Source organism: Leptopilina boulardi, unplaced genomic scaffold (genome assembly GCF_019393585.1).
Source record: "Leptopilina boulardi isolate dan_hultmark-lab unplaced genomic scaffold, ZJU_Lbou_2.1 LbouV2_165, whole genome shotgun sequence".
Lineage (NCBI taxonomy): Eukaryota > Metazoa > Arthropoda > Insecta > Hymenoptera > Figitidae > Leptopilina > Leptopilina boulardi.
Window position 1 is genome coordinate 5,874,376 of NW_026137713.1, and position 23,470 is coordinate 5,897,845.

The 23,470-nt window shown below is 29.0% G+C and overlaps 1 protein-coding gene across 5 annotated transcripts in view; it reads right to left on the reverse strand.

Annotated features, from left to right (window-relative positions):
* Positions 1–23,470, reverse strand: part of LOC127277228 (uncharacterized) — a 175,441-nt gene that overhangs the window by 77,576 nt on the left and 74,395 nt on the right. For 3 of the 5 annotated variants that reach the window (XM_051298142.1, XM_051298143.1, XM_051298141.1), the window contains one exon: positions 7,492–7,555. In XM_051298142.1, coding sequence (XP_051154099.1) covers positions 7,492–7,535 — 44 coding nt within the window. In that variant the 5' untranslated portion in view covers positions 7,536–7,555. Of the gene's footprint in view, positions 1–6,536; positions 6,656–7,491; positions 7,556–23,470 lie in introns of those variants that run through there. The other 2 variants (XM_051298144.1, XM_051298140.1) reach the window with 1 other exon arrangement.

Sequence of the window (23,470 nt, forward strand, 5' to 3'; positions counted from 1 at the left end):
TAATAATAATAATAATAATAATAATAATAATTCTCGAAAAGGAGAAAAAAATCGAAAGCTGTTTTGATGAATTTTACAATAGATTGTAACTATACTATTGTTACTATAACTGAAGCAGAAAAAAAATTCAAATATAAAGGTCATTGTTTTGAAAAGTGAGGACAGCCCAGACGAATGAATAAGTCAAAGAACCCTAGAAATTTTTACCCTCTCTCATATGCCTTAGGGACTCACACACAGGATCAAAGTGCAAATCGCCCTCGGGGCTAAAGAGGTTAAAAAGAGAAGCCATAGATATTTTAGAGGTTGTTATACACGTATAAGAGCACCACTTTTCGCGCCAACAGTTTCACGTTCTCAAAAAAAAAAAAAAAAAAAAAAATAGGGGAAATGGCTTCGTTCCCAAATTTCCTGGCTGTGTATAAGAAAAAAAAATGAAAGAAAAGAAAAGAAAAGTCGCCAAGAAAAAAAAAAAAAGCCAAATCGTCCATAAAATAAAGGCAAACCCCGAGGAGAAATACAAAAGAACATGGATAATATTATTGGCGAGATCCTTTCGCTTTTATGTCTCCCCCCCCACCCCTCTCAACAGAAAAAAAACTTATCCCGAAAAGTATAGTCATATCATTATAGGTATATAAGCTGCCGAAAGAGAGGGAAAGTAAAACTACTATCGTTTGCAGATTTTCGCATAGACATACTATTCCTTTGACAAAAAATTTTCTGCTATCGATTAAGGGAAATAAAATTTCCAAATAATATATATTTTTTTAATTTTACCCTTTTTTAGAATTATTATTTTTTGTTGATAATTAATAATAATTTTTTGAAATGCTGCTTGAATAAAAAAATTGTACTTTTTTTTATGAAGACTTTAAGAGGAAAGGAATAAGAAGCTTTTAATAAACTACAATCATGTATATATTCTTTAAGACATACTTAGCAGAATATTAGTTCGTGACATCAGTTAATTAAGAAATGCTCTCATACAGTACAGTCGGAACATAAATTCAACCAAATTCAATGCATAAAAATTATTAATAATTATTTTACATAAAATACTATTGGCTATTAATATAAACTTGATATTAATAGAAAGAATCCGAAATTATTACCACATATGGACCACTTAATAAAAAATAAATTTATTTTCCAGTTCGAGTATAAATATAGAAATGACACTTGGAATCTTTAAATTACAATTGACCTAATTCGTTGCCATATTAAATAATTGTACGTGATCAATTTGAATATATTAAAAATTTTTTTATTTAAATTAAGTTTATAACATTAATTTTACTGAAATTAATATTTTTAAAAAACCCTTTTTTTATCTTTTATTAAAATGAGAAAAAATTTCTCATATAAATAAAAGATAAAAAAAATGAATTTCCTCTATGATTCATATATTTGTTTAGCATAATTCCCTTACCAAAAAAAGTTATAGCTTTCTGTATATTTCTCTCAATGTGAAAACCAAACGCCAGGCAATAAATCTACATTAGAAACGCTAGAGTTAATTAATCATGATCAGGTCCTGGTGCTGAATCGCCAAACGAAAATGGCACACACTGGAGAATGATTTAGAGTTCGCGGGTGCATGTGAAATTTCTCAAAAGCCTTCTCTTCATTTTGAAAATAAGGGGGAAGGAGACAAACAGACTAATACACATGGTTCCAATTTTCCCTCTCTCCCTCTCTGATGTGTGTGTATATATATATCAAAGGCAGAGAACTAAACCTTAATCGAAGTGATTAATTGTGACTTTGTCAACCGAGAACAATATTCCTCTGAAACTGATTTGATTAAAATAATCGATTACTTGCCAATAATATATAATAACAATAATATGACATAATTTTCATTATTATAATTATTATTTTTACAATAATAATTATAATAATTACATAATTGATTATTTGATTATTTCTATTTTTTAATATCACAGAAAACATTAATAGAATTTTCAATTAATTTTATCATATTCGTGATAAAATAGATCAAATTGACTGTAACGAGACAGAGACAGAGGGGAGGGGGGAAGTGTTATATACATTTCAAAACAATGGACCTTTATATGATGAAATAAAAATCCCATAAGACATAAATCATATCAGCCATATAAAGTTATACACATTCTTTTTTTTATGGTTAAACAGTCTCATTCAATTATTTCCAACAAAACGAATATGGAACAATATTTATTTGTCAAAAAACACAATAACAATAAAAACTGTCTGCTGTTTTTATTTATTTATTTATTTTTTTTTTTTTGAAATATAGTTTTATCAATATCAAATATACAAAAAGTTATATTTGGAAGAAGAAAATTAAGATAATTGGTATTTGCAACTTCCTTTAAATTGTAAAAGCCGCAAATGAAATATTGACATGAAATTATTAACGAACGTAAAATAATAGATGATTATAACCAGTCAATGCACACTAATTGTATTTATGTGATGTTTTGCATGTTCAGAATAATTTTCTGCATTTTCAATTATTACTTTATATATATGTATATTTTGGAATCACTTGATTTAACGCTACTTGTTTATCAATGTAAATTAGTATTAAACCTATAGAAATTGATAAAAATATTTAATTGTAATATTTTATTATTTATAAGTGAATGTAAATTTAAAAATATTTAAATGAAAAGAAAAAGTGGAGCAAAAAATTTTTAATAAAATAAGGGCTTAATTTAATAGCATTAATTTTATCAACATTAATGATTAATGTTAATATCATTAATGATTAACGTTACTATCATTAATGATTAATGTTACTATCATTAAAGTAGGTAACTACAATGAATTTTAATATTATTATGAAAGCTACCCTATTAATGTTCCTATCATTAATGTTCTTTAGTTGTTACCATTAATGTACCTAAATATCATTAATAATATTACCATTAATGTTCCTAATTATCATTAATGTACGTAACTATCATTAATGTTATTACCATTAATGTTAATCATTAATGTACCTAACTATCATTAAGTTTACTATCATTAATATGCCTAACTATCATTAATGTTATTACCATTAATGTTACTATCATTAATGTGCTTAACTATCATTAATGTTTTTACTATTAATGTACCTAACTATCATTAATGTTATTACTAATAATGTTACTATCATTAGTGTACCAAACTATCATTAATGTCACTATGATTAATGTATCTAACTATCATTAATGTTATTACCATTAATGTTCCTAATTATCATTAATGTACGTAACTATCATTAATGTTATTACCATTAATGTTAATCAATAATGTACCTAACTATCATTAATATGCCTAACTATCATTAATGTTATTACCATTAATGTGCTTAACTATCATTAATGTTTTTACGATTAATGTACTTAACTATCATTAATGTTATTACCATTAATGTTACTATCATTAGTGTACCAAACTATCATTAATGTTACTCTCATTAATATTACTATCATTAGTGTATCTAACTATCATTAATGTTACTATCATTAATGTTATTACCATTAATGTTACTATCATTAATGTTATTACCATTAATGTTATTATCATTAATGTGCCTAACTATCATTAATGTTATTATTATTAATGTACCTAACTATCATTAATGTTACTATCATTATTATTACAATTATTAATGTTACTATCATTAATGTTACTATCATTAATGTACCTAATTCATAAAAGTGTAGAAAAAAAATTTACAGCCCGATCCGAGTAGAGGAAGACCTGTATTACCACCTATAAAGCACTTTTTGTCATAAAAAACTGCCCAAAAAAATTCAATTTTTCTTAGGCAGACTATTTCAATGCAATTTCTTGCACAAAATACACCTAAAAGTGTAGAAAACAATCGACAGCTCGATCCGAGTTGAGGAAGATCCGTATTATCATTATTATTATTATCTTTTATGTTACTATTATTAATGTAGCTAACTATCATTAATGTTACATATTTATAAAACTAATAATAATTAATAGAATTGGCAGTTACAGTAAAAGAAGTGTTACCACAAAAAAATGTCTCCCTCTTTTTTTCTCTCTCACAGAGATTGTCATGTATAACGAGCTCGTAACCGTTGATATCTGTAGTGATGATAACCACAATAAATCATGTGGTAGCCTGTAATGAAAAGGGCGTATGGCATAATGTGGCGTTGAAGGGTGAAAATGGCCCTAAATCCTCAACGATACAAGAGAAGGACGCACACACGTGTCACCCTCCCCCTCCCCTTCTCATCCCTCTACACCTCAAAAACCCTTATCACTCGTCTACACCGTTCGCGTTTGTTATCTAAAGCAAACTTCTCTCACCCTATATATATATATATATATATGTTAAACGTGTGCGCTATAAACAACCGCTTCACTTATTGTAAACACACGTTCCAATGATATTTGACATCAATTTATCGATCTATTAATTAACAAAACACTTTATAATTCAATCTATACAAGGTTAATTTACAATCTCAATCTTTTGACATGTATATTAAAAATTTATTGCTACAAATCTTTTATTCAACAGAAAAAATTTTTAATTAAACTATTTAAAAATTTAAATTTATTCCAAATAATTTTAATTAGGTAAACATTATTAATAAATTAACAAACATATTATAATAATTAAACTAAATTTGATATATTAATTAAGTTATTAAATTAATACTAATGTCCTTTCATATAAATAGTAAAAATTTGAAAGATATAAATCATTAGATTTTTTGTAATTCAAAATGTAAAAATAATAATAATAATAATAATGATGAAAAATAAAATAACAAAAAATTCCAATTCAAATAAATGGAGCAATCTGAAGTATTTATAAAACTTGATAGAAGTGTGATTATAAGAAATAAAATTCGGCCGAATGTTTGCGCCCTTAATAAGGGATCAAAAGCCCCTTTGGGTTCTTTCGTCAATTTTTTTTTCTTTTTTTGACTTTTTGTGTTTTTGTTATATGTAATAACGAATAATATAGTTGATCTTTTTTCTCCCCCTTAGTTATGAATCGTGTGTCCCGTACCCATATATCTCAAGGGATTCATTTTCATTTTTTTTTATATACCTTGCCACCCTTTTTCGTTACTACCGCAAGAACGCGCATTCAGTACGACTTGGCTTTCGACTATCAGACAATTTCCGCGGTCCTTTGATTACAACCAATCTATGCCTTTTTTTTTTTTTTTCTTTGCGTAAGCATTTTTTCCCCATTGGAAGAAGAAAAACCCCTTGGGGAAATAAAGTTTAATTATACGACAATTTGAATCCCACACCAGTTATTAAGTTCCTTTTTTTATTCCATTAATCTGTTTACCATATATATATATATATATATATATATATAAATAATTATCAAGAAATTACGAAACTCATAATTTTAATATAGCAAATAAAAAATAATTTTTAACTTTCCAAAAAAAAAATTTTTATAAAAACGAATTTTTAAAAATAAAGTATAGGTAAGGGTAGATAATAGAAAATAAAAAAAAGAAATCCAATGAAATAACAATGGAACTAATCTAATATTGATTTGATTGATTGAATGTCTCATTTTCCTGATATTGAGAGTGATTGAGTTAAGGACAATATCCTTAAGCCAATCGACAGAGATAGTGATATTGAAATTTAGAAGAGAGCTTAGGGAGATAATTTTACCCAGTGAAATGCGCATCTCACTGTTATATATATATATATATATATATATATATATATATATAGCTAACAGAACTATAAACCGGAAGTCGTTCACCTCGAGAATCGATTTCGAGATTGAGTAATTCAATTGTTCGAAACTTGTGAAAAGCTGCCGAACCATTTGATTGGCACAAAGTACTACGACAAACACAAATGTGATGATTAATGAGTTTTCATCCCTTTTTGCTTCTAAAACGAGAAAGTTTTCATCATTTCTAACTATCCAAAGAGAGGATTTCTATTTTCATCCCGTTAAACTTTTTATATATTTATCACTTACTTAAAAAAAATATAAATTTTTAATAAACAGAAAAAAACTCAGCTTAAGATGAGTAACGTACGCACATACATTTTGAAGTGCAACAAAAATGTGCCTCGTAGATGGCGCCACGGTTCTGTTTTTTTGAACTGCAAAAAAAGTTTTTTCCATAATTTCAGAGTAATTTCTTAATAATTTTTCAATAATTTCTAAATTTTGCTTTTTTTCATCAAATTAGCATTTTGTTTGCGTTAAGAAAATATTTTCGAGTCACAAGAGTTTTAGAAGTTGATTGTAAGGCAATTTTTGGGACATAAAAAAAGGGGGAGGGGGGGTGGGGATTTTATTGCGACCAATAATTTAGAATTGTTGGCCGCATGTTAGTTTGGGTTTTTTGAAGGGAATATTCTGTGTTCGCAAAATACGTTTTCTGTTGTAGAAAGTTTTCGTTTTTCGGATATGAGTCGAGAGATAGAGAGAGAAGCTTCGCTTCATTTTCATGAGTTTCTTGAAGACGAGCCAACCAATGGTTTCGTTTCACGATATATATATATATATATATACATACATATTGCATGGGGGTCTACATCGTTTGCGGATTTTCAGATTCACTCTCATTTCCCGACCATCGCATCGTACTTTTTCACCTCGCCCTATACCCATCTCGTGACATCATTTCATCCAGACCTTAAACCAAATTATTCTTTTTCAAAATAGTAAAATAAAATCGTAAATTAAAAAAAAAAAAAATATGATTTTTAAAAACTTCAAGTTTTGAAGAAAAATAAAAAATTTACTTTGAAAAAACAATTTCAAAATTAAATTTTTCCAAAAGATGCGGAAAAAAAGTTATACCAAAAGTTTTGAGGAGTTAAAAAAGATTATAAATTTTTAAAATGACTTTTTCCGTGAAACATATATATAGTTTGAGAATTGTTGTGATCGATATCTTGAGTACCGGAAAACCAGGAAAAGTGCTTATGCTGAAGATTCTTAGGGGCCTAGCCAGTGACAACGTGAGGCCTCTCGATTATTCATCATCGAAAGGACAGAGCATCCAATCGAGACATTCTTTGATCATGAATGCTTTAGTTCAAGATTATACTTTTCAATGAAAAGACAAAAAAAAAAAAAAAAAGAAAAGACGAGAATTTTAAGAAAAGAAAAAAAAAAGATAATTCTTTCCTTTTCCTTGATAAATTTAAAAATGGAGAACATCATTATGTATTTTCAATGAGAAAAAGATCCTATCTTCGCGAGAGAGAACGAGAGATATAGAAAGATTATCTTCCAAAAAAGAAAAATAAATCGATTTCAGAGAAAAAATATATCCTCAGTCTTCAATATAAGAAAAACGATATCTTCGCAATAGAGAAAATGTCTCTATGTACATAAGAAAATGGAAATTTTAAAAGATGAACTTTTTTTTTTAGCAATAATACGCCAAATGATAATTAAATATAAAAATAAATTATAATTTAATCGAGGTGTTAATTATTTAAGTGACAATAAATTCTACTCACTCTGGAGCAGGATTCCTCCAGCGTTGAGTGCCAGCGCGCGCCATCAGACATTAACCACACCAATCTGTAACATAAAATCGAAAACAATCATTTTAATTCTAATTTTTCTATTGTAAAATAAATTCTATTTTTAATGTTTAATTATGAAAATAAAAATAAAAAAAAAAATAAAGTGTTTTTTTCAAAAGAGTAATTTTAATATCGTCGAACAAATTTTTCTTTTCGAGGACACACATTTCTCATATATCCTACATGTTTTTTTTATCACCAGTCTGAAGGATCTAAAGAACGTGGGTGTTAAAAAAGTGTCGAAGAAGTTGCAAGCCCTCTCGTATAATATAAAAAATTACTGATAAGAAATGTGCTCAAGTTCGTTTTCTTCATGTTTCATTCATATACACACATATATGTATATATCGAAGGGAGAAAATTTATATTTTTCTTGACAGGATGTCACATCATCAAATCCCACGATACAAAAATAAGAATATCGAAATAATTCAATTTTAGAGTCACCTAATTTTTTTTTTCCTAAATTCAAAATCACGAGAAAAATAAATATGTTTTAAAATTTTTAACAACTTTTTTTTTTTTTTTAATATTTTAGTTACTACAGTAAATTTTTGTTTTAGCAAACATTTATTAGCTGCTTCAGCAAAACATTTTAGTTGATATTGCGAATTTTCTTAGGAAAAATTTCTTAGCAGCTGTAACAAACATTCATTAGCGACTGCAGCAAACATTTTAGTTGTTGTGGCATAATTTTCCAGCAAATATTTATTAGCAGCTTTAGCAAACAGTTCCAACAAACATTTATTAGAAACTGTAGTAAATATTTTTGCCTAATATTCCTTAGCAGCTGCAGCAAACAATTTAGTTGCTGTAGCAAATTTTCGTTTTAGCAAAAATTTATTAGCAGCTTCAGTAAAACATTTTAGTTGATATTGCGAATTTTCTTAGTAAACATTCCTTAGCAGCTGTAACAAACATTCATTAGCGACTGCAGCCAACATTTTAGTTGTTGTGGCATAATTTTCCAGCAAATATTTATTAGCAGCTATAGCAAACTGTTCCAACAAACATTTATTAGAAACTGTAGTAAATATTTTTGCCAAATATTCCTTAGCAGCTGCAGCAAACAATTTAGTTGCTGTAGCAAATTTTTGTTTTAGCAAACATTTATTAGCAGCTTCAGCAAAACATTTTAGTTGATATTGCGAATTTTCTTAGGAAACATTTCTTAGCAGCTGTAACAAATATTCCTTAGCAGCTGCAGCAAACAATTTAATTGATGTAGCAAATTTTTTGAGCAAACATTTATTAGCAGCTTCAGCAAAACATTTTAGTTGATGTTGCGAATTTTCTTAAGAAACATTCCTTCGTAGCTGTAACAAACATTCATTAGCAAATGTAGCAAATATTTTAGTATAATTTTCCAGCAAATATTTATTAGCAGCTGTAGCAAAATTACCCAACAAACATTTATTAGTAACTGTAGTAAATATTTTTGACAAATATTTTGCTGCAGCAAACATTTTAGTTCATGAAGCAAATTTTTTTTAGCAAAAATAACAAGTAAATTCATTTTTTTCTGTGTGTAAAATTAACCTAAATAATTTGTTTTGCATGTGAATTAAAAATCAGAAGACACGCAAGTATAAATATAACAATCAAAGTGACAAATCAGATATATAATTTTCTCTCTCCAATGACATCTTTTTCATCTTTCTGCGTCCGCTGGCATTGAATACACACAGACACACATATATAACAAATCAAAAAGGAGATTTCTAATTAGCAATATTATATACATACAGTCTTGTAGACAATGGACGGCAATCCGACAACTTCATCATCATGAAGATGACCCTTTTGTCGGACGTTTAAATTATGTAAGTATCCTTGCAGTTCCGTATCGTCGAGAGTGCGTCATGCATATCTCAAACGCAAAGAGTGGCAAAGGTACTTTGACCCTATATATATATATATATATCTTCCTTTTTCCCTTTCTTCTTTTCTTTTTGTTCCTTTTAAAGAAAAAAAAAATCTCTTAAACTCTCCCTTCCACCTGATACTCGAGAGAGGATACCCCTTTCCTTTCTCTCTCTTTTTTTACCGTTCTTTCGGAATTTTACGAGTTTTTCTCTTCAACTAGGAAAAAAATCACCGAGAAAGAAAGAGAAGAAACATTCTAATGAAACCCCTGTTATTGCGGGCGGGCGTAAAATAAAGTGGAACTGTTATCCTACACTCGAGAAAAAAATTCTGATTTTTATCGGTATTAAAGATTTTTATATTCATAACTATATATGTATATATATATATATATATATATCATAAAAGAAAAAAGTTCCTATCTTCATTTCTTCCATTTAAAGCAGTACCTCACCTTTCTCTTTTAATTTTAACTATTGTTAATAAATATATCTTTAAAAATTAATTAGAGTAGAAAATAGTAATTTATTATTAGAAATTATTATATTTATTCTTAGAAATTTTCATTAAAAAATGACTAAAAATTGGTAGAAATTTTTACTAATTATTTTAAACACTGGTTGTTTTGCATATACCATATAATCTTTACGATAATGTTACTTAAATTATATTATTTGTCTTTAAATATTATAAGAGGTAATATAATAATTACGAGTTAATAGAATTTTCCATAAAAGCTAATTTTCATATATATATATATATATATATATATATATATATGTTTTACATATATATTATGTACGTTAGTTGTTTCAGTTTTCACATTTATATTCAAAATTAAACAAATATCTTGTTAATTATAAAGTGTTAATTCTAAGGGAAAACTAGGTTTAGAATAAATTCCAAGGTAATAATAAATTCCGAGTCAAAATGGGCTTCCCACATGCGGTTACAACGTATAAATTATGCCTCACTTATTACACCTCATATTTAATTTATGCGTATATATAGCAGTACCGACGCGACCGCTATGTTTGACACCACATCTACTGTTAATTGTAACAAATTATCATTATTTTTTATTTTTCGCAAACATCTGCTTTATACAAAATTAAAAAGAATTTCTTTTAATATTTGCAACTTGTATAATAATAATAATAATAATAATAATAATAATAATAATAACAATAATAACAATAATAACAAAAATAATAATTGAAAGTTACAAAAATAATTGTGTATATTTATATAGTAATTAATTTTTTTTTCATTTTGAAATAAGATTGGTATATTATTCAAAAATGACAAACTGATTGTTCACGGATGATGATTCATTGATTATTGCATAATAGCGCAATAAATACTCTTATTACGTGAACGTGGCATTATTTTCAAAAGGCCCCCATTTTGGATCGTAAAAAAAAAAGCGTAGCGATTGACAACTGATTTGATGGAATATATTTGTGATTCGCTTTCAAGGTTGAGCTAACTGCAATTGTATATATGGGATTTATTACTTCCTTGCCATTAACGGTCGAAAGAGAGAGAGACATACATATAAATGCAGGAAATAAGAAATTTGTAGGTCATTCTGTTATAACAATATGCTTTGCAAATAAAAAAAACAAAAAATTCTGACAAAAAAAGATTGGTTTTAAAAATTTTTTTGTTTAGATTTATATATAAACATTAAAAAATAATTTTTTTATTTTCTATCAAAATACGGATTTTCTTCGAACCAAATAAAGCACAGTCTCAAAAGAATTTAAGACTTTCATCAAACTAAGTTAAGAATTGGAAACACAAACTATTTTCTATTATATGCCATCTTAGAAAGGGGGGGGGGAGGGAGGGAGGAGGGAAACTTGTGAAATTGAATTTGAAACGAACGTACTTCACGTTTTCTTCAGAGCGCTTGTTTCTTTTTTTTGTGAATTCTTTGCATTCTTTTTTTTCTGTTTTTTTTTTCCTTTTTTTTTAGATTATTGTGGAATAACCATGGAAACTTTGTTCTTGGGATGCCCCGGGAACGGGCGCAGAAGGGAGAAAATGAGAATTTCTGACAGAAAGTTATGAAAAGGTTGAACGGGGAGTTGTCGACAAGAGAGAGAGAGAGAGAGAAGGTGAGGAGGCTTCGTAGAAACACCATCTGCTTGTATCGATCGCCCCCTAAGACTCGCAAAATTAACAGCGAGAGGTATATAAATAAAGCAACGTTTTCATGTATATATATATATAAACACACAAGAGTGCATGACAAAGAGAAATGAAAAACAGGAAGATTATCTCTACATTTCAAAAAAAAAAAAAAAAAAAAAAGAACTAAATACCTTTTACATAATGCCGCAAACCTGTCTAGGGTAATGACAAAAATTCCTACACATAACGTTAATATTTTAGTATAATATAAAACAAATTAATACATTTCTATAACGACTGCTTGTTACTAAAATCGATTTTAATTAAATTATATTGATCATCAATCATCGATTAACGAGTTACAAACAAATCCGAGAATTTTTTTTTACACTGTAAAAAGAAGGTATACACTGTAAAAAATTTAGGGAGTTAACAGCACTAGGAGTTGGGAGTTCGATTTTTCGAGTTAAAAATCAACTCGAAAAAGGAGTTAACAAAGAATGGAAGGGAGTTCAGTATCAACTCCCTTTTGAGTTATTTTATAATGGAGTATCATATTCTCTAACTCGTGTAAGGAGTTAAAGTTGAACTCCCTTTGCTATAACTCCTTAATGGGTGGGACTTTTATATAGAATCCCCTGGGGAGTTGAAATTCAACTCCTTTTTTTTTTACAGTGATACTAAATTGGTACCGATTTTAGGTATTAAAATAGAACCAAAAGGCAATTTAGTACCTAAAGTTGGTATTAAATTAATACCTCTCGTTTTACAGTGTAATATTCGCTATTTCAAATTTTAAAAATCTAACATCGGATTCGTAATCAGCGACCCAAAAAACCCCCTAGTACCAAGTTTGAACTAAATCCAAACAATTTTTTAAAATCCGACCGCCATTTTGAATTTTGAAAAACGTATTATAATTTAAAATTATAATAAAACATTCTAAAATGCCTATATATTCTAAATTTCAGAATGTTTTTTTCGGTGAATAATTTTATCAATTTTTTTTTTTTTTTGCAATTAAACGTAGCAAAAAAAAGAATTTCTATTTTTGTTTTAAGTCTACATTTTTAAAATTTAGGTTATTATTTCCAAACGGATGAACTTTACAATATGAATTTATTAGTAGATCCTAGGAAGTGTATAAGATATATAGACATAGATAAATGGAACCTAGCACTGTCATTGTTGAGAAGCAGATTTAACTACACAAGCTTTGCATATACTGACTGTTGTATCTTGGGTATTATCTATACCCAGTTCCTGTGTAAATTATACACAAATACCACCTTTGTAAGCTGTTTTCATGTTAATCAAATGTTATCTTCTCGTAGTCATATATAATTAATAATTAATTTAATCAATTTTTTTTTATCATTTAAAAACACTTTGAAATCAGAAATAATTTTAATTTTGTTGTTTGAAAAAAAAGGGAAAATTTAAATACCTTGGAAACAAGGAAGATGTGATATGAAGAGAGGAGAGAAGCACCAAAAAGGGGAATCGACTAGTTATGAAATCTTTCTGCAAACGCCAGCATAGCAAATCCGACGACACGTATAGAGGGTTGCGACATTTCAGCAGTATTAGATTCTTCCTCCCTCGAAACATGTCAAGGGGGTAAAAAAAAACTTCAACTTTCTTATAGTTTTCTAATTAAAAATTCTTTTCTCAATTTTTCTTTCAGATTTCATAAAAATTTCTTTTAAAATTTCAAACTTTAATTGTAAAACTAGAAAAAAAATATTCCTTTTTTCAATGTATAAATAAATGCGTGTACCTCAGAAATTCTTTAAAATTTGAAATTCAAAACAAAACCAATTTCTTTATAAACAAATTCGAAAAGACCCTAGTATATATAGTAGATTTGTTCCATTTTCGTCCGAGAAGCTGTTTCTGCGCTTTGAGTTTTGGTTGTTTGAAATTTTCTCTCTTTTTCTCTCCGTTTTCGTTGACAGGAGACGTGATTGCAGCATGCATATTTTAGAAGACGATTCCCTTCGAAAAAAGAGTTTTGTGTTTGTCTACATATATGCAAGGCAATTGTCTAGAACACATTTGTCGTTTACGTCACATGGTTTTTGTATTCTCTATGTCCCTCTGGTTTTTCGTCAAACGATGAGAGACTAACCTCATTCGACGAAGAGAGAAATTCACTATAACGTTTTACACTCTAGCACCCGCTCCGGTTTCAACGTTAGCTCACACACACACACACGATGTATGCTCTTTAATATCGTTTGCTATCGCAACCAAAGCTAGGATTGACCGAGTTCTCCATAGCACTCTCTCCGTTTCGCGAGAGCAAAATCACCCAATATCCACCCCTCCAAAGGTACAACTTTTAATAAACTTCATATTTCCAGCCTGTCCTCATTTTTTTTTTTTTTTCCTTTTTTTAGTGTTGCACCTGTCGACGTATTTTCCTTATAATCAAAAACGTGGATGGAATCTTAACTTACAATGTTTGAAAAAAGGAATTTAATTTTCGAAACTTACTAAGAAAAAAGTAGCAATTGTGTTAAAAGTAAAGTTACTGTTACGGAGTGGGAGAAGATGTAACGATTGGTAGAGTACTGCCGCAGAGTGGGGGGCAACGCTCAGTGATTGGTCGAGTACCAACGAAAAGTGGGGCGCAACGATCAGTGATTGGTGGAGTACTACCGTGGAGTGGGGCGCTACGTTCGGCGATTTGAATCTAAAATTCAGTATATATTTTTAAAATTCGAATATTCAATACTGAATTTAAATATTCTAAAATCGGTCCTATATATTCTAAATTTCAGAATAAATTTTTTTTCAATGAAATACAAAATACAAAGTTGAATAAAACTACGATTTAAAAAAGAATAAAAAAAAGAGAAAAAAAATTCCTAGAAAATATAAATGTATACATTTGTAAAATGAATCACAAGTTACGTAAGAAACGTGTTAACGAAAATTCATCATTCATATGAAAATCGTCTAATGAATAGAGAGAAGAGATGATTTTAGGTGAAAGGGACAATAAGTGTCGCCAACTTAACCATAAAGGCAGTTGTCGGAATCTGAATGAACGCTATACCTGGTGTGAGTCGATATACATATATAGATGTCTATTTTAAACGAGGCAATGCCACGTAATGGTCCGTCATCCAACGTTGAACGAGTCACGTGCCATACGCCTCCACGTGATAACTATTGGAGGTGAGCGGTTGGTTTTCCGCTTACCTCATGGAAAACCGCTGTTTCTCTCTCTCTCTCTTTCTCTCATTGCCAATGCTTGACACGTCATACCGATGCGTTCTCCAAGCGACAATTCACGAGATTCGCAACATTATGGTAACGCCTCAACATACATGAATCAGAGATAGAGGTCCATCCATACAATAAAACCACAATGGCCGCGTTCTCAAAAATTCAAGGTGAACGTCACGACATGCGACATTTTTTAAAATACTGTCATTTCAATTGTTTTTTTTAATACTTAATGATGTATAGCGAAAAATTATGAATAATAAAATATTATTTAGAATATATAGAATCTATTTTAAAATATTTTATACTTAAATTCAGTATATAATATTCGAATTTTAAGAATACATACTGAATTTAAGTATAAAATATTCTAAAATAGATTTCATATATTCTAAAATTTTAGAATATTTTTTTTCGGTAACCGTGAATTGCTCCCACTTCTCGTTGGTACTCGACCAATCGCTGAGCGTTGCGCCCCACTCCTTGTTGGTACTCGACCAATCGCTGAGCGTTGCCCCCCACACTGCGGCAGTACTCTACCAATCATCACATCTTCTCCCACTTCGAAACAGTAACTTTACCTTTTGCTAACTTTTTTTTCAGTCATTTTGTAAAATTAAATTTCTTTTTTCAAATATTGTAATATAAGTTAAAATTCAATTTGAATAGAAGAAAAATACGATGACAATATCCTAAACAGAATGTTTTTTTCTAGAAACTTGGATAAATTATATAAAAGGAAATTAAATTCTATAGGGGGATAGTAGAGAAATATTTCTGTATTGCCAGTGTCAAGGACAGATTTTCCGAATGACGTATAAAACACGTTTACTTCCTCTTTTGCGATGGAGTTCCACCAATTGAATTAAGCCGTTATATAGAGAGTAACGTACGATATTGCACTTTTCGTCAGTTCCCTCTATTTTTTTTCCCTTCCTATCTTCCCTTCCCTCCTTTTTGCTCTCTTTTTTTTTCTTGCCTTGCCATCGAACGATGTAGCGTCGTCAATTTTACATCCGCCCCTTCACCTTCCACTTTTTTTTTTTTTTTTTTTTTTTTCTTGACATCATGTCGCGTCGCTATAACTCGAACGATATGAGATAGAGAGACTATCAAATTATTTTAATGCCAAAGAGTGAGCTTGACTTGCCTTATTATTGGCCGCGTCTACCTCGCGGCGTATCTTTCATCGGATTCGATTGTTAAAAGTTTTCAATTTTCCCGCCCATTTCGATCTGGCGTCGCGACGCCGACAACGACCAATCTCTCTCTCTCCTTCTTCCTATATATCCTCAGCATCCACTTTCTGCAAATTCAATTTATTTATTCAGATTTAAATTTCAAGTTTACCTCGAATTTATTATTTTACATGATTTATTCTATATATTTTGTTTTTGTAAAATATATTTTGCAAAGAAGTTTTAATGATTATCAATTTAATTCTATGTTCTTTTTAAAACTTTTTCTTTTTTTTTTTAAAAATTATTTGTAAAGTTTGCCTTATTTTTCTTGCATTAAATTATGCTGAGCATATAGGTGAATTCCCAATTGTGCAATATTTCAAGGGAGTTGTTTAAAATTTTTTTTTTTTTGCTTTACCCACTTTTTATAAAAATTGTGTCTGGTCAGAATTCAGCACTTTCCATCTAAATCTTTTATTTATCCCCCTTCACTACTCAGTATTCGGAGCACAACTTTTCTCTTTCTCTCTCTTTCTCTCTGAAGAAAAGATCTTGAGATCTTGCCCTCGAGCATTAGGTTTGGGTGTGAACTTTTTTTTTTGTTCGTCAAGTTTCCGAAAGTAAAAAAAAAAAGAAAATCGTTGGATGCAACCGATCGTGGTGGAATGCATTGCACATGAACGCTTTTCCTCGTGTGATATTGGATGTCAGGAGAATCACTTTTTTTTTTTACTCTCTCTCTCTCTCTCTCTCACTCAATATCAAATTAAAGAAGTCCACACTATTCCGCTTTGTAAAATACAATACCTCTCTTTCTATGTAATAAAATAGATATTATTATTATTATTATTATTATCAAGTGTGCTGTGTAACTGTCCAAGTGATTGAAAGTTGACCACTTGTATGAGAATCTCTCTCTCTCTCTCAGTTGAAGTGTGCTTAATGTCAATGTCGATGAAAATATAGTAGAAGCCATTTCTAGAGTTTATGATGCAGAAACTGAACATCACTCCTAAATAGTATTTTTTTCATTTTTGAAACTAATTTGACGGATCTAATTTTCAACTAGACAATTTTTATTTGGTATGAATATTTGGACCAATAAGTTTTGTATTTAAAACAAATATACCATTTATAATTGACTCAAATAATTATTTGATACAAATAAATATTTATTTAATAATAGTCAAGTAACTGTTTATTTAGATCAATTAATTTTTTTTCAGTATAAAAAAACACAAAATAATTTAGGTACTCTCTAAATCTGAATTAGTAAAAAAAGTTTACTAATTTGAATTAGTGACTCAGTTTTTGATTCTCAATTAGTAAAATTTTACTAATTATTAGTAACTTTTACTAACAATTAGTAAAATTTAACTAATTCTAAAGCAAAAAGTGAGTCAATAATTTAAATTAGTAAACATTTATACTAATTCAGATTTAGAGAGTATTTAAAATTACTATCAATTCGATAATTAACTTTTTTTTGTCATCATTTCTGTTTTTTATTATCATTAAATTCTTGACACATTTTTTTTTATTCCCTTTTATGAAAAAAAAACTCATTTCTAAAATATATAATTTCAAGTCGAGTACCTATAGAAGTTCTATTTGTGAAATTGCACTTCTCATTAAAAAAATATTTTCTCAAAGTATTAAAAGCGCGAAAACTTGTAAAGTAATTTAGTCGCTAAACGTTATTTTTGCTAATAATTTTTTTTTTCTTTACCCTCCTTTTTTTCCTGACCGACCGTGAAAAGTTGTATGAAAAAAAAAGTTTCTACTTGATGATAACTAGAGGTCGCAGTAAGATTAATTTCATAAAAAAGTTTTAATGTGTTCATCAGAGCAAGTTTTAGTAGAGAGAAAAAGAAGAAAAAGAAAGTGAAAAGTTTTTCTATAACGTGTCGCTAAACGTCAACATTTATAAAAATATTTTCCCCAATTCTCTTTAAAAAAATATACATTTAAATCGCGCAGAGAGAGAATAATGAGTGTACGTTTTGTGAGAAAATCCCCTTAAAATTATAATAGAAATTTAAAACTACAAATGTTTTTCATTGTATTAATATTTTTAGAAATTATTTACCTAGAACTAGGGCAAAAATTTGTTAAAATTTTAAATGAATCGAAATAAGTTTTAATTTTTACCTGGAACATTTTGGAAAAATTACCCCATATCTTTGGGGCATTCTTCCTTAAACGTCCCTAGTTATATATATATGTATATATATATTGTATAAACAAAACACATTTATATCCTCACACATCGCACTAAATATATGTATATGTGTACACTCGAATGAGTACACAAGCACCGAGACTGCTCATTCATACTCCTGTTCATTATTCCCTAAAGAGATGAAGCACTCCGGTAATTTCATGTCGGGACACATTTCCCTTCCTGTGCTGCGCGCGGTACTATCTATATATATGATGTCTGTGCCCCCTTGCCTTCGACCCTTATTCAACTTGAGCTTTGCTTATATGCTTTTAGTGAGTCGCTTATTCGCGCGAATCGTTAAGCAGACGCTGGTGGTGTAAATACGCGAATTGCAAAATCGGTTAGGCGCAAGAGGATGTACGCTAATTTTGTCAGGGGGTAAAGAAGAAGAAGAAGAAGAAGAAGAAGTTGAGGAAACGTTGAGAGGAGGTTAGACTATGACTAATTTGTGCTGAGAGAGAGAGAAGTCAACAATGAAATGCAGTTTGAATACGGAAATGCAATTCAAACGTAATTGCAAGGAACGCGCGCGCGGGCATGCTGATTATAACTTGACTGATAATAGGCATCTCATTTCATCACCTGAATAGTTTCCCCCCCAAAAAAAAGTTTAATTCACAAAATCGCATTATTTCATAAAAATAATTAGAATTTTCAATTTAAAAAAATTTTATTTACTCTCTAAATCTGAATTAGTAAAAATGTTTACTAATTTGAATTAGTGACTCACTTTTTACTTCTAAATTAGTAAAATTTTTACTAATTATTAGTACCTTTAACAAACAATTAGTAACATTTAACTAATTCTAAAGCAAAAAGTGAGTCACTAATTTAAATTAGTAAACATTTTTACTAATTCAGATTTAGAGAGTATATAATTAGAAATTTAGCATCAGAATCAACAGAATATTTAAAAATGTCACAATTTATAATTCGACGAATTTTCATTTGTTCGAATTTTTAAAAAGACGAATTTTTATTTGTCCAAAATTGCAAATGATCGAATATACAATTAACAGAAAGAATTGGGCGCGATTTTTAAAATTCACCAAAATTAAAAATTATCAAGAAAATCATGATTAGTGAAAGTAGCGTCGAAATCTTTCTGTCTATTTGTTTGGCCACATTTGCAATTTTGGATAAATGAAAATTTGACGTTTTAAAAATTCCATCAAATAACAATTCGTAAGCGAATAAAAAATTGGACAATTAAATTAATATTCAGTGAATTAGAAAAGAATTTGAAAATTTTAATAAAGGGCAGAGGTTATTACATATAATTTTTAAAAAAAATGTTGAAAATATATAAAGATAAAATTGTCGGCTGATATGAAAAAATTGAAGGTATTAAAATCAATTTTGCTTGAAACGTTGTTCGTGCAGAGTGACGAAGCAATTTATGAATGGGGCTATAAAAAAAACTGCGGGGGAGAATCACAAAGGTGCCTATATAGTTCTTTCGTATCATCCAGAGTCCCTAATTTTGATAGTTGACGTCACTTGCATATATAATATATCGATTTTTTTGTTTGTACAAAATATTGAAACATTTGTAAATAGAAAAAAAATTGAATAATTAAAAATACTAATTAATACAGATTGTAATTAATTAAAAAGAAAAAAAAATTATCATTTTATAAAAGGAGGAATTGCACTTGAATTAGCCAATGCATAAAATTTCAATTTTCACTGACGCATTGTTGACTATTAATTTCTCCCTCGCCCTCGACTGTAAATAAAATTTTCATCTCGTATATTTAATAACCCAATAAAAGCATTTTTATATTATACGACGACCATGGAAATTACATTGTTCTCATTTTTAACATAAAAAAAATAAAATACAAATTAAAAGTAGAGTGTATTTAAAAAGTTAATTAGCCAAATTTATATTTTTCATCAATAAACGAAGTGAAAGAATAAAAAAAATAAATATGAAAATTAGATAAATTCATTAGAAAAAAAAGATAATGAAAAAATATAGAAAACAAATAAAAAAGAAAATGTGGTATGTAAATAAATAAAAGAACGAGATTTTTTTTTTAAAAGAAAAAAAGAGGAGGGGGGTGAGGAACAAAAAATATAAAACTGTCCACAAGAAAGCGAGATGACCTGTCGAGAATGAACGATAAAAAAAAGAGCTAGTCAAGTCTACGTATATAAAGCTGTCCAAAGAAACTTGACCAACTTGACCCAAGTCTCGTCTCTCTCCTGACCTGGTGAACGTCATTAACATCACTTGTGTGTGTCTTTGCATTTTAAAATATCTTTCCATAAAAAGAAGTCAATTTCAACCGCGAAAAAAAATAAAAACCAAAACATTGTTAATTTTAGAAAAGAAAAAAATTATTTCCCCTTTTTTTTACAACAGAGAGTAATTATAATTTATTTGCGAAATATTTTATTCTCGATTCACTTTAAAAAAAAAAAATTATTACTCTTATAAATAATAAAATTATTAAAAAAAAGACTAGGCTAATAAATAAAATAAAATATGCATTTTACTAAAAAAAAAGTTATTCTCAACAATATTTAAAACAAGAAAAAAAATTCAATTTACTTTTCTCAATCTATTTTCGTCATTTTTAGTTCTCTTTCAATAAATTTCTCTCGAAAATCACACACACAAGACATGCCAGTGCAGCTTCTCTTAAATTTTCACCAATTCCACTCTCGACCTTGCTCTCGCCAAGTCCATGTCAATCGAATCGTAAATCGTTTGGAATGAAGGCCAAGACTTTTAGAAATAGAATCTTTCCAAATTCGGGAGCAAAAAAAAAAAAAAAGGAGAAAAAAATCAGAAAATCTACGAAAGATGCCAATTTTCTCGGTAGTGTGTGTGTGTGTGTGAGAGAGAGAATTTTTTCGTATATACCCTGAGGCTCATCAGCAGACGCGCGATGTATACACATCAGACACGTAGAAGGTGAAACACGGAAGCTGATCTTGTATAAACAGATTCAGAAGTTGAAAGGAGATGAAAAGCAAAAAGAAAATGAAAGAAGAAAAAGAGTCTAAAAAGAACTGAAGAGAAAAAGAGACAAAGTATATATATAGTAAGTAGCCTTATATAAACGTTATCGCCTTTTAAAGCAACGGGTAAACCAATGTTGAGGGTTCATCAGGGGGAAAATATAGATATTCGCAAAGGGGCGACACACACACACACACCTCTTATATATTGAATGTTCGCTTTAAGACCTGGCTAATAGCCCTACTCTATGATAATAAAGATATGAAATTACTTTTAATACTCGTAAAAGTAATAGGATTTCACTCTGAAAATGGTCATTGTCTTATTGGGTCTTATCTTATATTATTTATAACCTCAGAACTCGTTAAATTTAACAAAAAGGAATAAATAGAGCAAAGAAATAAGAACTAATGACAATTGATTACAATTATTATGTGTGAAATATTGTTTATGGTACAAGCATCATAAATTGCGGTACAAAACTTTCCAAAACAAAAGTTTCAAAAACGAAATTCCAATAATTTAAAAAGATCAAAAATATTAACTTCACACTGAGAAAAATAATTTCGTAATAATAAGAAAATAATTTAGTTGAGCTTTTTTAGTTGGCGTTACTAAAATATAGTTGTCACAACAGAATAGAAAGTGGCAATAAATCGGGAAGTTTAGTTGGCTCTACCAAAAAATATATTTGAAGCTTTCATGTTTACGAACTAAATAGTTTGGTTCCCAGTACTAAATAGCTGACATGCTGTATTGCGCACGCGCTCTTCTCGTAAATATGGCGTCGCTTCCCATTCACGGGATGTCAACATTAACCATATGTCGTTCGCGTTGTGAAGTTTCAGTGTTGAAGTTTTTATGTTTTTCAGACATTTTTTAAAAAAAAAAGTTTGTGTAGTGAAAATAAATAAATAAAACTTGTTACAAGAACGAAAGTTTTTTTCCAGCTTTTATACATTGTGAAAATGATTTAATCTCAAATTGTTAGTAGGATTCGTAGAGTAGTGGTCAGCGTTCTCGACTAGCGTTGCGTAGTCTGAGGGTTCGAGCCCCAGCAGTGTTAGGTTTTTTCCGCGATAGAAATTAATTTAAGTAGGCATAGGTAGGTTATATAAAGAGAAAAGGGTGAAACAAAAAAATAAGTTGGTTGAGAAAACAAAAAAAAAATTTTCATTTAACTAAATTTTTTGTTTGCTTAAAAACAATAAGTTAGTTGTGCAAAACAAAAAATTTGGTAGACCGAACAAAATGATTCAACGAAAAAATTTAGTAGCCCGAACCAAACGGATTAGTTGCACATATATCAAATAAAAAATTTGGTAGAGAGAACCAAACTTTGGTAGATGATACTAAACATTTTTCTCAGTGCACTGTAAAAAGAAAGATACTAAAATATAGTACCGATTTTATGTATTAAAATAGATCCAAAGGGCAATTTAGTACCTAAAATTGGTACCACAGAAAATTAAAAGGCATTAAAATAAGTTGCAACGCTTATTATTTTAATGCCTTTTAATTTTCTGTGACTAAATCTCGGACTAAATTAATACCTTTCGTTTTACAGTGTTTTCCAAAGTACAAAATTTCCAAATCCCAAAATGTTCAAAAGTAAAATGTCAAAAATTAAAATGTCCCAAAGTATAAAAGTTCCAAAACAAAAGTTTTTTGAAGTTTCAATAATTCAAAGGATCCAAAAAATGTATTTCTTCAAAGTCCAAAATGTCCCAAAGTATAAAATTTCCAAAGTAAAAAGTTTTCAACTGGCGAATTTAGAGCACTTCACGAAAGTATAGAATTTCGATTTTGTTTCGATATTTGTAACAAAGGAATAAACTTTTAATTTCGTTTGGTGAATCAAACGAAAGTAGAAATATGCTTTTAATTCTGTTTATTGAACCAAACGAAAGTAGAATCAATTTTTGATTTTGATTCCGTTTGTTGAACAAAACGAAAGTAGAATTTTGATTTTGTTTCGACATTTGTAACAAAGGAATAAACTTTTAATTTCGTTTGGTGAATCAAACGAAAGTAGAAATATGCTTTTAATTCTGTTTATTGAACCAAACGAAAGTAGAATCAATTTTTGATTTTGATTCCGTTTGTTGAACAAAACGAAAGTAGAATTTTGATTTTGTTTCGACATTTGTAACAAAGGAATAAACTTTTAATTTCGTTTGGTGAATCAAACGAAAGTAGAAATATGCTTTTAATTCTGTTTATTGAACCAAACGAAAGTAGAATCAATTTTTGATTTTGATTCCGTTTGTTGAAAAAAACGAAAGTAGA